The sequence below is a fragment of the Cynocephalus volans genome, chromosome 11 (assembly GCF_027409185.1).
Source record: "Cynocephalus volans isolate mCynVol1 chromosome 11, mCynVol1.pri, whole genome shotgun sequence".
Taxonomy (NCBI): Eukaryota; Metazoa; Chordata; class Mammalia; order Dermoptera; family Cynocephalidae; genus Cynocephalus; species Cynocephalus volans.
This window is the reverse complement of record NC_084470.1, coordinates 123,603,932-123,617,133: the sequence shown is the minus strand read 5'-3', so window position 1 is coordinate 123,617,133 and position 13,202 is coordinate 123,603,932. Positions and strand designations below refer to the sequence as shown.

The 13,202-nt window shown below is 53.9% G+C and overlaps 1 protein-coding gene across 1 annotated transcript; it reads right to left on the bottom strand.

The window, feature by feature from the left end:
* Nucleotides 1-485: 485 nt before the first annotated feature.
* Nucleotides 486-11,710, bottom strand: TNNI1 (troponin I1, slow skeletal type). The gene is made up of 9 exons (XM_063113473.1): nucleotides 11,672-11,710; nucleotides 11,481-11,533; nucleotides 10,834-10,908; nucleotides 5,694-5,823; nucleotides 5,034-5,165; nucleotides 4,228-4,317; nucleotides 2,896-3,072; nucleotides 1,901-2,010; nucleotides 486-864 (listed from the first exon to the last, which is right to left on the bottom strand). Exons 1-8 carry the CDS (start codon nucleotides 11,708-11,710, stop codon nucleotides 1,903-1,905), a joined length of 804 nt encoding a protein of 267 aa, XP_062969543.1. The 3' UTR covers nucleotides 486-864; nucleotides 1,901-1,902.
* Nucleotides 11,711-13,202: the final 1,492 nt, after the last annotated feature.

The following is a 13,202-nucleotide window of genomic DNA, read 5'->3' as shown; positions in this document are numbered from 1 at the left end:
ACCTGGTGGCCAGCGTTGGAACTGCAGGGTGTCGCCTGCGTGCTGAGCAACTCACGCCCTGTGCCAGCAGGACCACGGTGAAAGCTCCCTGATCTCTTAGCCCAGAACAGTCAGGTACATCCAGCAGGCACCAAGGAAAGGTGGTCCAAGTTTGCAGAGGAAGGGAAGTGTGAAATCAGGCAAGGCAAGCGACTGCGTGGAGAGGCCCCTCTTGATAGCTGGAGTCAGAATGGGACTGGCCTATTCTCAGAGGTCAGGGCTTTGGTAAGCCAAACCCCTGGATGGTGGGGATGTGCTCTGTGATGTCACTGGGACTGGGCAGAATGAGCCAGGGATCTTAGCAGGCAGCTGCCCATTGCTCGGCCCTCCATCCTAACCCCAAGCTCCAGACTATGGACCAGTGTCTGGAGCCCAGCACAGCCCTTTCTTCACTGACTCCCCTGTCTTCCCTTTGTTACGAGTGCTCATGGTCAGAGCTACAGAAATAACCAGGAAACTGGGTTTTTAATGGGGAGGCCATGATGCCTGTGGACACTGTACATCATCACAGCAGTGAAGGGAGGTTACATGGGTTGGGAAAGGTGCTTCACAGCCTCCTTCTCAGCTTGCTGTACCACGGGTGGCCGGGAAGCCGCGGGGTGTCTCCCTGGGTGGCTGGAAGCCCACCCTGCTTGGGTGAGGTCTTCAAGCACTTGTGTTTCTCCTGTCCTGTGTGTTTGTTTAATCCCAGTTCCAGAAGAGGGCATGCAGGCTAGAGGGGAGAGGTGGGGCAGGGAGGGAGGCTCGTGGGGAGAGAAGTGGGTGAGCAGAGTGGAAGGAAGGGGGCAAGGAGCAGGAGCCCAGAGTGCAGCACAGCAAACCGGCCTGTAGGGACAAGAGCGGAAGCCATCAGTTCACGGTGAGCCGTGTGCGGTTTACGAATCCCTGACTCCCCCACAGCACATTCAGTCCCCGGAGCTTCTCACCACTAGCACGCCCAGGGTGGATCGCCATCCACAGGGGTCCTGTGAAGCTTCAGCTTCCTCACCCAGGACCCAAGTTCTCTCCCCTTTCTGAACCCTCCCACTGCTCCTCCGTGTTGCAGCTCCTCAGCCCTTGCCTGGCCTTGCCACCCTCCTCCATGACTGGCTAATTCCCACCTGTTTTTATTCCACCATCAGCCTTTCTGACTTGTCCTTCCCATTTACCTGCTATCACTTGCCTAACCCATCCTCAGAGAGCTCCTCCTCTCCAGAAAGCCTTCTCTGCTTGGTGGTGCTATCACCAGACCCCTGCCCTATTGCACACTCTCCCAGCACTTCCATAGAGCGTTTTGCGTGGCCTCATTTTTTGCTTTGTCCAGTTTCTCCAGCCATTTCCTCAGAGGTTGGGAGGTCTTGCCTTCTCTGAGTGGCATCTTCCTGGGAGCAAGGCCTGTGAGTGCTGGGTACTTTGCAGGGTGCGCAAATAAAGCACATGGCCAGGAGGCATTCAAAAGAGCTTAGATTTTCAGAAAGTCAGAGCTGGAGAGACCTCAGGGATCATCTAATCCAGTAGTTCTCAAACTCTTGTGTGCATTAGAATCACCCAGAGGGCTAGCCCCACCCCACAGTTTCAAGTTCAGTGGGTCTGGAGTGGGGCTCGATCATTTGCACCCAGGTGATGCAGACGCTGCTGGTCTCAGGACCACACTTTGAGAACCACTGATCTCATACAACCTTCAATTTTATAGATGAGGGGAGCAAAGAGGATCCCAGAGCAGTTCTGGAGCCAGGACTGAGCCCCCGAGCACTGACTCGCGCCGGCACTTTTCTCCCTGCACTGCATGGACACAGCTCCCAGCCCCTATCCCGAAGCCCTTAACTATCCTTTAGACCCTGAGGGCCGCCCCCCGAGAAGAAGGGAGCTGGTCTCTGGGTACCTTTACTGTGAGGTCGGAGACTTGGCAGCATCAAACATCTTCTTCCGGCCTTCCATCCCAGACATGGCCTCCACGTTCTTCCTCCAGTCGCCCACCTCCACGGGCCGCTCCTGGTGGACAGGCCACACACACATCAGAGACTCACTGGCCACAGGGCCACCAAGGTCCCCCACTCCAGAGAAACTAGGTGGTAGAAAATCAGCCTTCTCAAAGCTATAGGGAATCCTGACACCCTTGCCCAGCTGGTGAGGTGTTAGAGCATAGCCAGACAGCTGGACACGGGTCAAGCTGAGGCTCCACAGGAAGAAGGAAGCTGTGGGTGGGGAGTCCCGGGTGATCGTGGTGGAGTTCCAGGGCCGGTTCCCTCCCCAATGCTCCACAGCCCCCCGCCGCCTCCAGGCCCCACGCCACCTGCCTGGTCTGACACTCTGCAGCTCAAAGCCGCCTCTCTCAGGAAGCCTTCCCCTACTAATTGGGTTCATTTTCCATTTCTTCAGCCCATCTCTACACATTATGAAACTCCTTGGGCCACAGACTATGCTCCTGTCATCCCTGTTCCTTACAGGGCCTGTCAATTCTGGGCACATACACTGTGAGTTCAACAAACACTGAGTGATTTGTTGCTGAGCGATTCAACTTGGTTCTCTAATTTCTGTGCTCATGTGTCCCTATAACCACGATGCAGTTCTGTCTCCTTTTCCTGTAGTGACAGGGGCGGTGTCTCCCTCATCACCCTAAATCTCCACGTCCTCTTCACACTGGATGCACAACTGTTACTTTATTCTTCAGTCTCCCTTTTTTTGTGTCCCAGCTTTCTCCTCCGACTGGGAGCAGCCTGAGGAAAGGGAGCAAACCAGGGGCTCTAGAACGTTCTGACTGAGAGGCTGACTGGCCTCCAGCAGGAGCTGCCGGGCCTGCCTGAGGCTGTGTGAGGGGGTGACAGGTGAAGGCTGGTAGGTCAGGGGGTGGAAGGCTCTGAGGAGAGGGGCCCTCACCTTCTCTGTGTCTTCCTTCTTCACGGACTTGAGGTTGGCTCGCAGATCCATGGACACCTTGTGCTTGGAGCCCAGCAGGGCCCTGAGCATGGCGTCAGCCGAGACACGGACCCGACGCAGGGGCGGGCGCTTGAACTTCCCGCGGAGGTCCAGCACCTTCAGCTTCAGGTCCTTAATCTGCAGGTGAGGAGGGGCCAAAGATCACTACAGGTGCCCTTCCCGAGGGTTTCATACTGCTAGGGTTCCAGCCAGAGCCACACCCCAAATGCCCCAGCCTTGAGGCCAGACCCTCTGGGACACTCAGACCCACCTATGCCTTTGCAAATATCCACACACACGTTTGTTGATAAGTGAGTGGACAGCTAGAGCCCATTAGTCATCACTAACACTGCAGCCCTGAATGAAGGGGGCGGCTGCACCCAGCTCAGCGCTCGTGTGGTTTGGAAGGTCTGTTTGGAGTGCGGAGCTGCTTCCTCTCACTCCTGTGGCCTCATGCCTGCTTGTAACTAGTTCCTCCTCAGTGAGCCTTCAAAGCAGCTCACAGCCCTGGTCCAGCAGGGTGGATAAGCCTCCAGGCCCTAGAACCTTGGAGGGATTTCCAGGGTGTGATCTCTGGAGGGAGATTTTGGGAGCTTGGTGACCCCACAGGTCATCATTCCTGGTGGGCAGAAATGGGAAGGCAGGAGGTGGCTTATGCTACCTCCCTACCCCCTCCTCACTGCCCAGAAGCAGCCCTCTGCAGCAGCAGGAGCCCTGCCCTTCCAGCTCTGCCCTGCCCCACTGGCGCAGGGTCTGGAAGGGTCCAATGCTCCCACACCCCATACAGAGGGAGCACTGAGCACCGGAGTGGAAGTCAAAGACCACCACCAGTCCCAGGTGTGACCGCTGTGTGACCTGGCTGAGTTCCCTAGCCTCTCCAAACCTCAGTGTCCTCATCTGTAAGGTGCAGATAATAGCCCCTACTTCATCCACCGGCATGCAGGGAGGATCAAAGGATAGAAGCACATGAAAGTACTTTGCAAAGGTAAGATGTTATTAACAGGCATATGATTATTTGTGTGGGTGAATAAAGAGGGCAGCTTCTGTTAGACTGAAGAGCCCAGGTAGCAGGTAGGGAGGAAGCGTGTGCTTTTTATGTGCAATTATCCTCTCTGCCCATCTCCACCCTATGGGGCTGGTCTGGGGGAAGCAAAGCTTCCTGCTTGCTAAGTGGCCACCTCCCAGGCCTGCCAAAGGAGGGGCTTCTCCCCTCGCTGCCGCACAGCCGGACATCACCCGCTCTCTCCCCACACAGCCCTGCCCTGCCTGGGCCCTCCCCTCCCTCTGACTCACCTCCCTGGTGTTGTGGATGCATTTGGCCTCGATGTCGTAGCGCTCTTCGTCCACCAGCTCCACCTTGGCGTGCAGCTCCCGGCACAGGTCCTGGGGAAGCAGACTGATCAGGCGGGAGTGGAGACGGGGTGAGGAGAGTCGTCCGTCTCCAGCCTTCCTTTTCTGCCTCCAAGCCTGGTGCCCTTGGCCCTCTCCCCAGTCCCTTTGCAAGACCTGAGCTCTGGAGATTAGCTGCCAAACCCCTTCACTCCTGGGCTCGCAGCAGGCGATCGATGGCTCAGAGGGGAAGCCCCCTCTTCTCCTTTCTGTATGTCCTTGTTTTCTTTAAAATCATTTTCTTATGATCAAAGTAATATAAGTTAGTTGTAGAAATTTTGAAAACTATCTATTAAACAAAAATAATAAAGAGATAACCATCGGTGACATTTTGATATATTTCCTCCAGTTTCTTTTCTCTATGATTACTGGCATTTAAACAGTTGCCAATGTTTTAAAAACATTACGGACCTATCTGTAGGGGAAGGATGGGTAATCATTGGAGAAATGGGGCTTTCTGAGTCCTGCCCCCCTCCCCGCTCTGTGCCATCCCACTGGCAGATATAAAGCTGGCTGCACGTAGTCCAGTGCGCCCCAAGCAGGTCACTTCTCCCCTCTGAGGCCACTTCTGGCACCTGTGAAATGGGATCTACTGTCGCCTCCTCACAGGTAGTTGTAAAGATTAAACGAGACCACGTAAGGGAGGAGCCTCGAGCTGGCGTTAGCTCAGCTCCTGCCACCTGGCCCCTGGGGCCACCCAACAGGCTCACCTGCAGGGCGCTGAGGGACAGTCCGCGGGTCTGCAGAGTGGGGATACGCTCGGCCAGGTAGCGCACCTTCTCAGCCTCACGCTCCTCGTGCTCCTGCTCCCAGAACTCCTTGGCCTTGGCCAGCATCAGGCTCTGCACAGGACAGACCCTCCGCATGGGACTCAGCTCTGTGTCTCCCACCCGGCGTCAGGGAATGAGGGCTGAGGGAAGGTGGCCCAGGCCGGACAGGTCCGAGACCACGTCAATGTGGAAGTGCGCACATGGCCATCCACAGTCCGTGTGGTCACATTCAGTGACAACACGTGGCATTCCTCGGTCCCTGGAGCTTGTTTTTCCCTCACAGTCTTTCTCTTACCCACTTTTTGTCTCCAGAGACAGAAACACATCCCAAAATAAAGCAAGTCTGTCTCCCCCAGTGGATTCCCACCCTGAGGCTGGTCACTGCCTCCTCTCAGGACCCCAGGCAGGTGCCAGAATCCATCATAGTTCCAGGTTTCTGCCCACTGACCATCTGAGCCTGGCACTGGCCCCTCCGTGTCCTCATCGTCCTGCTCTGGTCTCCTTCTTGCTGCCCCCCATAACACACCGCACCCCTCAGAGTCTGCACTGCTGTCCCTCTGCCCCCTACAGGACGTCCCCCAAGCCAGTGCCCAGTCTCACCTTCAGCAAGAGTTTGCGGGAAGCAGTGATCTTGGGTTTTCTCTGAGGATGAGAAGGGCCAGAAGCAGGTGGTAAGGTGGAGGCTGCAGAACCAGAATTCTGGTCCAAGCCAGGACAAGTACCAGCCGGGCTTCACCATCTTACCCAGAATCCTCTGCTTGCCTCAGGGTCCCTTAAAAGCTCATCTTAGTAATTTAACCCCTCAAATTCATAGGACACTGCAGTCAGCTACCTTGACCTAGGGGCCAAAGCCCTCACTTCCCATTCTGGATCTGTTACTGGAATCTTGTAAGATACTGTGCAGGTCACATGGCCTCTAAGGGTACCTCCTTCCTCATCCATAAATAAAGATGTTGAGACCGACCTTACTTAGTTCACAGAGTTATTACAGACAAAATGAGATGGTGGATGTGCAAATCCTTTGAAAAGCATAAAAGAGATGCATGTGTTAGCACTCTGGGTGGTGAAACAGCAGTACCTTGAAGATCTGTCATACTGCAGAAAAAAGCTGTGAATTTCCCAAATAAATAAAGCATATCTATGCGAACATCAAAACAATTAAAAATGTTAACACTATTCATATAAGTCTTTCAGAGATATAAAAACACTGTTTTCTTATCAAAAATACCAGACATGTCCTTGCTCACCGTATATGTTCTAATAAGTCTTAGTAAGTCCTAGCTCCATGGCAGAGGTCCCTCGGGGGTGGAGAAGGTGCATAGGTCTGCTCAACCCCTAACTAATGAGATGGGGGTGTCTCTTCTGGGCCATAGGTTGTCACCTCTCATTGCTACCAGTGAGCACCCTGCTTACTTCCACCACGCCATGCACTCTAGTGTGTAACGTGGGAGTGATCAGGCTTTGGATGAGGAGTTCTCATGGCAGACAACACATGAGTTTTAGTGCACAGAATGTGGGACTTCAAATCTGACTGTTAAGAGTTCTTTAGTCCTTCCTCTCCTAAGACCTAGAGTTTTGCTACATTTCAGATACGTGTGATTTTGAGAGAAATGACCTGTCACTATAACCATTACCATCCATCATTTTCACACTGCAAGGTCCCCATGACAAATGTTTTATCACAGTCTTATTTTCCTTCCACCTGGCGAGCTTATGGCCGCATCATTTGGCCACCGGTAAATGAGGCCTCACTTTAATATGAGCCTCAGCAAAACTTAGAACTTTATATGACTATTGAAAAGTAGCATGTTCAATTCTCTATAAGAATCTCTGTGCCCAAGTCCCCTCCAGCAGGGCTGCAAACTGCCACCCTCGCCATCCCTGAGTCCACAGCCCTGTCCCGACAGTCCTTATCCCTGGGCTGTACATAGGCTGTGTTCTCAGCAGCCTGAATACATCTGGACTGTAGAGAATGACCAGGGTCTGGGTTATATGAGACCTGAGGGGAATCTAAGGACATATCGTGGCTCCTCCCTTGGTGTTCGGTCATTGGGCAAGGGTGTAATAACCCAGTGACTATCCCTTTACCCTTCAACCATGGTTTGCACAGGATCAGCTCTGCAAGGAACAGGATGGTCCCCCAGGGCTGGCCTAGCTCTCAGAGTGGGTGAAGGAGAACTCGTGTTCGGCAAGAGTACAGAGTCACACCCAGCTCTTCTGTGGTCCCAGCCCCAAAACTACCTTCCAGTGACATTGTACACTGGGATGCCAGCCCCTGGACACCAGGAAGCCCATATCCAGAATCTTCACCCAGATTTCTATTCTCCTGGGAATTTTCTCAGCCACTGGGCACCCCCCACCCCATCCCAGGCCTTGACCCAAGCCCTCTGCTATCCTCAGATGCCCACACCACCTTCACCAGGCTGAAGAGTTAACTAGGACAAAGACACCCAAATATCACTTACCTCGCTTCAGACATCCATCACAGGAAGGGTGGGGGAGAAAGCAGAGCAAAGAGTGAGTATGAACCATGTGTGCTATACCAGCATCAGCAGAACCATGCAGACCGGCTTGGGGGAGGAGGGGACAGGTGATGACAAGGTGCCAGAAAGACATCACACACCAGACAGGAGGACCATGGTGTTCAAGGGTTCCAGCAGAATAGAATAAAAACCCAATGGCCCTTTGCTATGAGACGTTCTTATTGGGAGATACTGGCCATTGCAATTTGGGGAGCAGTGGTGGAAGGTCATGGAAGCCTTGATGTAAGGTTCCAGTAATGTGAAAGTTTCCATCGCTGGGCTTGTGGGTAAATTCCCAATGCTTTGTTCATCCACCAGGCCCATGTTAAGTCAGCGCCTGGCACATGCAATTCATTTGACCCATGCAGACAGGAAAACTCTGAAGCACAGGCCAGAAAGGTCTTCCCGGGGCAACCTGGGAGTGTGAGTTCTGCTCAAAGGCTACAAGGACACACGCTGACACTGGGAAAACCATCAAGGACTGATCTAGGCACTCAGAACTGTCCCTGTTTTAGGATCTGGGCTCCTAGGGAGCAGCTTCAGGGGTTGAACAGATGAAACCTTACTATGAGGCTGAAGTCTGTGGCAAAGGGCCTGGCCTGTGGCAAAGGAGCCCTAGATGGGGGTGAGACTACTTACATTTCTGGCATGGTGGCAGTGGGGCAGCACCTAGAGGGCACAGAAAATCCTTAATGAGGGAAAGTTCATTAACTTGGGTCAGCAACCCAGCCCGGGAGAGAGCATCAGAAAGCAGGAGGAAGAAACCAGACAGGTCAGGATGGAACACAGGTGCAGGGCAGGGATCAGCCAACTGCAGCCTACAGGTTGAACCTGGCCCCAGCCCATTTTTGTCTAAAGGGTTGTAAAATAAACAAAGAATACTCAACAGAAACTTATGTGACCTGTAAAGCCTAATATATTTACTCTGGACCCTTTCGGACAAAGCTTGGTGACCCCTGTGGGCAACAGAATGGCTGGAAGGTAAGGGTGGAGCTCGCTCACCAGCCCTGAACGACAAGCTGAGTTTAGACTTTGTCCTGTGGATAAAAGGGGCGGTCAGTGAGGGGCTCAGAGAGGGGATGACCTGTAAGGAGCGGAGTGGGGTAGAAGTGGAATGCAGGCAGCTGCCACATGGCACAACTCCAGGGGGTGCCATTCACATAGGTGGCAATGGGACTGGCACCCAGGGTAGGGCACTGGGGAGAATAAGTCAGGAGGCAGAGCAAATCCTGTGTTCTACTCTAGTCAGTCCTTACCCTTTCTGGCCAGGTCACCTCTCTATAAAATTAGGGGTTTGATAAGAGGTTTTCCACTTGATATTTAGCTTTTGAACCCTTTGTTCAAACCAAATATTACTTGGAAGCAAGACAATTCAATCAGTAAGACCAGAATGGCACTGGGTGAAGGGATCACCGTAGGACCATGTGGTCCTCTGTGTGGGCACTTGGCTGAGGAGCAGTTTGAAGACCCCTGACCAGGAGGTCCCTGGGGCCCAGGCCAAGGAAGGGGGCCTTGGGGCTGCAGAGGGAGATGTTCCAGGTCCAGACCTGGCTCACCACCATGCCTGAGCCTGGACATAGAGCATTCCAATGGGAGCAGAGGAAAGGACTGTGCAAAAGCTCATGGGGAGGAGGGGAAGAGCTGGGGTGGAGAACAGGAGTGCAAGGTAGCTGGTTATGGAGAGGCCAGTGTGTACAGATGGGGGCAGGCCTGGAGCTCAGGGTCAGGAGTTTGGACTTGGTCCAAGAACCTGGTTTGGAGCAGGGAGGGCAGAATCTAAAGGACACTCAATAATTTCATTCCAGAGCCACTTCTTCCTCTGCCCTAATTCTCTCCTTTCCCTTTGTGCCCATGAAGATCTTCCCAACCCCAGTAAGTGGGGCTTTGGCCACCTCTCCTAAATATCCCACCCTGTCTGAAAACCTGCTGGGCTTCTACCTCCGCCTTAGCCACCAGGAAAGGGTAAGGCTGGGGCAGAGGAGGTGGAGGGGGAGTGTGACCCCAGAGGCTCAGCTGTCACCCTGAGGCACACAGACAGAGGTGTGGAGACAATCCATAAATTCCCGAGATACTTGGCTGAAATTAGATTTTATAGGCAGCTGCTTATCCTGAGGGCTCTTCTCTTCCAAAGGCACCAAGGAAGTCCAAAAAGAAACACTAGCTGGTGAGGAAACACCCCCAGGTCCGTCCGTCCATCATCAGTGCCCTCCGGGGATGCCAGTCTCCAGAGGGCACCAGGTCTCATTTATGTCTCCCTGGGATGTGCCTCATCCTTGGTGGGCACTTGGCCATGATCAGCCCTCTGTCACCAGTGTGGGGCCCTACCTGCCCGCCAGCCCAGGCCTCCTGCCAAGCTCCCAGGCCTGGCCCCAGCCTGCCCCACTGACAAATGCCAGGCCAAGGGGTCCTACTTCAGGCACTAGGACCCAGCCTGTGCTCTGACACCCACCAGCCGGGACCCCTTGACAGGTCCTGCGGAAGATAAGCAGGGACCTGATAAGAAGTCAGGATGTAGATAGCAGCAAATGCGAGGCTTAGAGAGCCAGGATTCTGTCTCCCCCACAAGTAGCCGCCAGGAGGTGATTAGAAAGTCCACAATTGGAGGGGAGAAACAAAGAATATCTGGTGGTTGATTCAGAGCTGGACTTTCCCTGAGGCTCTGTGGGGTAGAAAGGACTGTCAACTAGACTATGAGTTCGAGGCTGTATGTGTAAATATGAGTGCATAAATGATTGTGTGTGTGTGTGTGTGTGTGTGTGTGTGTGTGTGTGTGTAGGGAAAGGAACTGATCTCTTAATAATCTAATAATCTGATTTCTTAAAAATCTAATAATCAGGGACTCAAATATCAGTTAGGCTCCCCGCTCCCTGACCTAGGACCCAGTTCAAGGGCATCCCTGTCCTCCTTGGCAGACAGTTAACAAGGGTTGTACTCCCCAGCCTGTAGCTGGGGGCTGTCTGCCACATACCACACCCCATCTTGAGCTCTGAACAGGAAAGCCTAATCTCAGAATGGCTGTGAGACTGTGGCGCCCAAACCTGGAGGCAGGTTCTGCCTTCAGCCCCCAACACAGTTAGAAGTCACCAACACCACCCCCCCGCCCCCAGCCACGGATCACATGTAGGTATTGCCCTGGCTTATGTGTTCACCGGGGCTGGTGCCCCAACCCCAAATGCTGTCACCGTCTGCCTTCCCCCAAGAGGACACCCGACAGCTACTTCTGCTCCTCGGAGCCAGGAGTGGTGCAGAGGGGTTGGCAGTCTACCTTCACCTGCTCGTGTCTGCTCGCACAGCTGCATGGGCAAAGGGAGCTGAGAGCGTCCCTCGAAGACCAAGATCAAAGAAGCAAGATGGTTTCCTCAGTCAGCAGGGGCTCTGGTCCCGTTTTCTAGGCTCTTCCACTGCAAGGCGTTGCTCATTTTTCTTCCTCACTAAGATCTTCCTAAACTTCTAAATGCAGCCCCTCTGCCCCGGCTCTCTGGTCCCCAGTGCTACTCCCTTCCCCTCGGTGCCTTCTCTCTCCTGTGACCTGCTGGGCGGCCCGGTGTGAAGACATGAGGAGAACATACACTAGGCTCTGCCTTGGGGCTCCTGAGGAACCTGGTGGGAAATTCTGCTCCTGGCTCCCAGCCTCAAAATGGCCAGGGGAAGCCTCCACTTCCCACAACAGTTTTGCAGAAGAGATGCCATTCTGGGGGACAAAACATTGTGGGAGTATTTTAGGAGTGTTCTACAAACAAATCCAATTGCACAGGCAAGAAACGTCATCCTCCATTTCCAAGACCTTTCTTTCTCCTTAAACAGAAGCCCCAGGTCCTCTGCCTGGGATCACCCAGGTCTGAAGTCCTGGGCTGCAGACACTTACCTTGTTCTGTGCTTGTGGAACTGGGCTGGCCGTGCCTCGCCGCAGACCGCAGACTGCGAGGGGCAGAGCCGAGGGAGGCTATGAAAACTGTGTCCGACAGCAACTGGCCAGTAAAAATAGAACAGCCCCGCTGCCCCCTCCCGCTGCCCCTCCTCCCCACCCCCCACCCCACCCCACATGCAGAGCAGTACACACAGCAGGCACACGGGCTCAGAGACACATGTGGACATGACTCAGAAGCACACACAAGTCCTGTGCACACGCAGGTCACCAACTGAGTCAAAACAGCGCCCACCTAGGGAGACGCAAGTCACCGAAAGGGAGAGAATGAACAACCAGATGTGGGGACTGAGCAGAGATGGGCCCAGGGAGGGGGAATTAGGAAGAGCAAGGGGCTATGTTGAGGGCATTGGGAAGCCTGGAGGGTCCAGCAGGGGCTGGGGAAGAGGACTGTTGTGCTGACCCTTTGTCTCTCATAAGGAAATGTAGAAATCAGGTCCCCAAGCCCATGCTCCAAAAGCCTAAAGGGGCTAAAGACTCGACTGTCAGGAATTTTCGTGGCTCTGGTACACGTGGGACAGGAGGAGGTCTGGAGAGGGAAGTGATATAAACGGTGTTGCAGGCGGACTCCGGTGAGCATTCCTGGGCTGAGCCGACGGCAGTAGCAGCAGGGCCCACCTCTGTGCTCATGGAAGTCTGAGGGTCTGCAGATGCTCCACGCCCCCCACCACGTGGGTCTGCTGGAATCTAGTTAGGTTCCCCAGGTTCCAATAGCACCCCGAGTCCCATGTCTGGAACTCGGCGACATGAACACACCTCACCCCTCCCCTTCGTCTCCAGCCAGAAGCCAACAGATTCCAGGGGGCTGGTGCTGTAGGGGCTGCACCTGTTTACTGGATATTTTTAGCACAGTGATGAACACATAATACCCACCCTATAGTCAGAGTAAGACAATGCCTGCTATGTTAATCCTGTGGCTATTATAGTCGGTCATCTCATGGGCCAGGATCCCAGGCTAGGGCCAGACAAGCAGGACACTGACCCCTCTTGGAGGCCAGAGAGAGGCCTTGCAGGCAGAGGAGGGTTGGGAGCTGGAGCCATGCTTTCTGTTTGGAAGCGGGAGAGTTGGTGGGGAGGGGCGTCCCGAGGACACATGCTCCCAAGTGCCCACAGAGGAGTAAAGGCCCTGCCCTGCGAAGCTCCATTGCCTTAGAGAGGTGGCTCTGGTCAGGTCAATGATGGGAAACTTCCATGCTAGAAGGCTGCCAGGGAGAAAGGACAGGGTCTGGGAAGTTGTGGGAGTTGGGGGCACAGGATTCTAACTAGAGGGGTTGGGATAGAAAATAAAGGCAGGCACCAGCCAAACGACAGCTGGGGATCAGAGGAGGAACTGGGGAGCTGAGGGATGAGTCTCCTGGAGTTTACTGCATTGGCTTCTTATGTTTATAATTCATACAATAATTTTCTTACAAGACCTTAATATACACACAAAAATGAATTGTCTGCATGAGTCATCTTGCTTTCTGAAAAGGAAAAATAAAGAGCACAGACTGACAAACAGAAGAGCGAAAGAGGGTTGACAAGCCTAAAAAGTGGGCGAGCAGATGTTCACAGCAGACATAGTGAGCACAGCCCACCCCGTGGGCCATCCCCTCTGCAGGAACAACCAAGGACTCTGAGGTCTTGGGGTGTTATTCATCCTCAGACCCTGCTGGGCAGAGC

Bases quoted from the DNA above. Each gene is read 5' to 3' on its own strand.
- TNNI1 (XM_063113473.1), bottom strand. From the start codon at position 11,710: ATGTCCACATGTGTCTCTGAGCCCGTGTGCCTGCTGTGT. The intron at 5,824-10,833 runs GTAGCTGTCGGG...AAGATGGTGAAG, and splicing joins CCTGGCTCCGAGGAGCAGAA to CCCGGCTGGTACTTGTCCTG. The intron at 5,166-5,693 runs GTGAGACTGGGC...TGTCCTGTGCAG, and splicing joins CCCGCAAACTCTTGCTGAAG to AGCCTGATGCTGGCCAAGGC.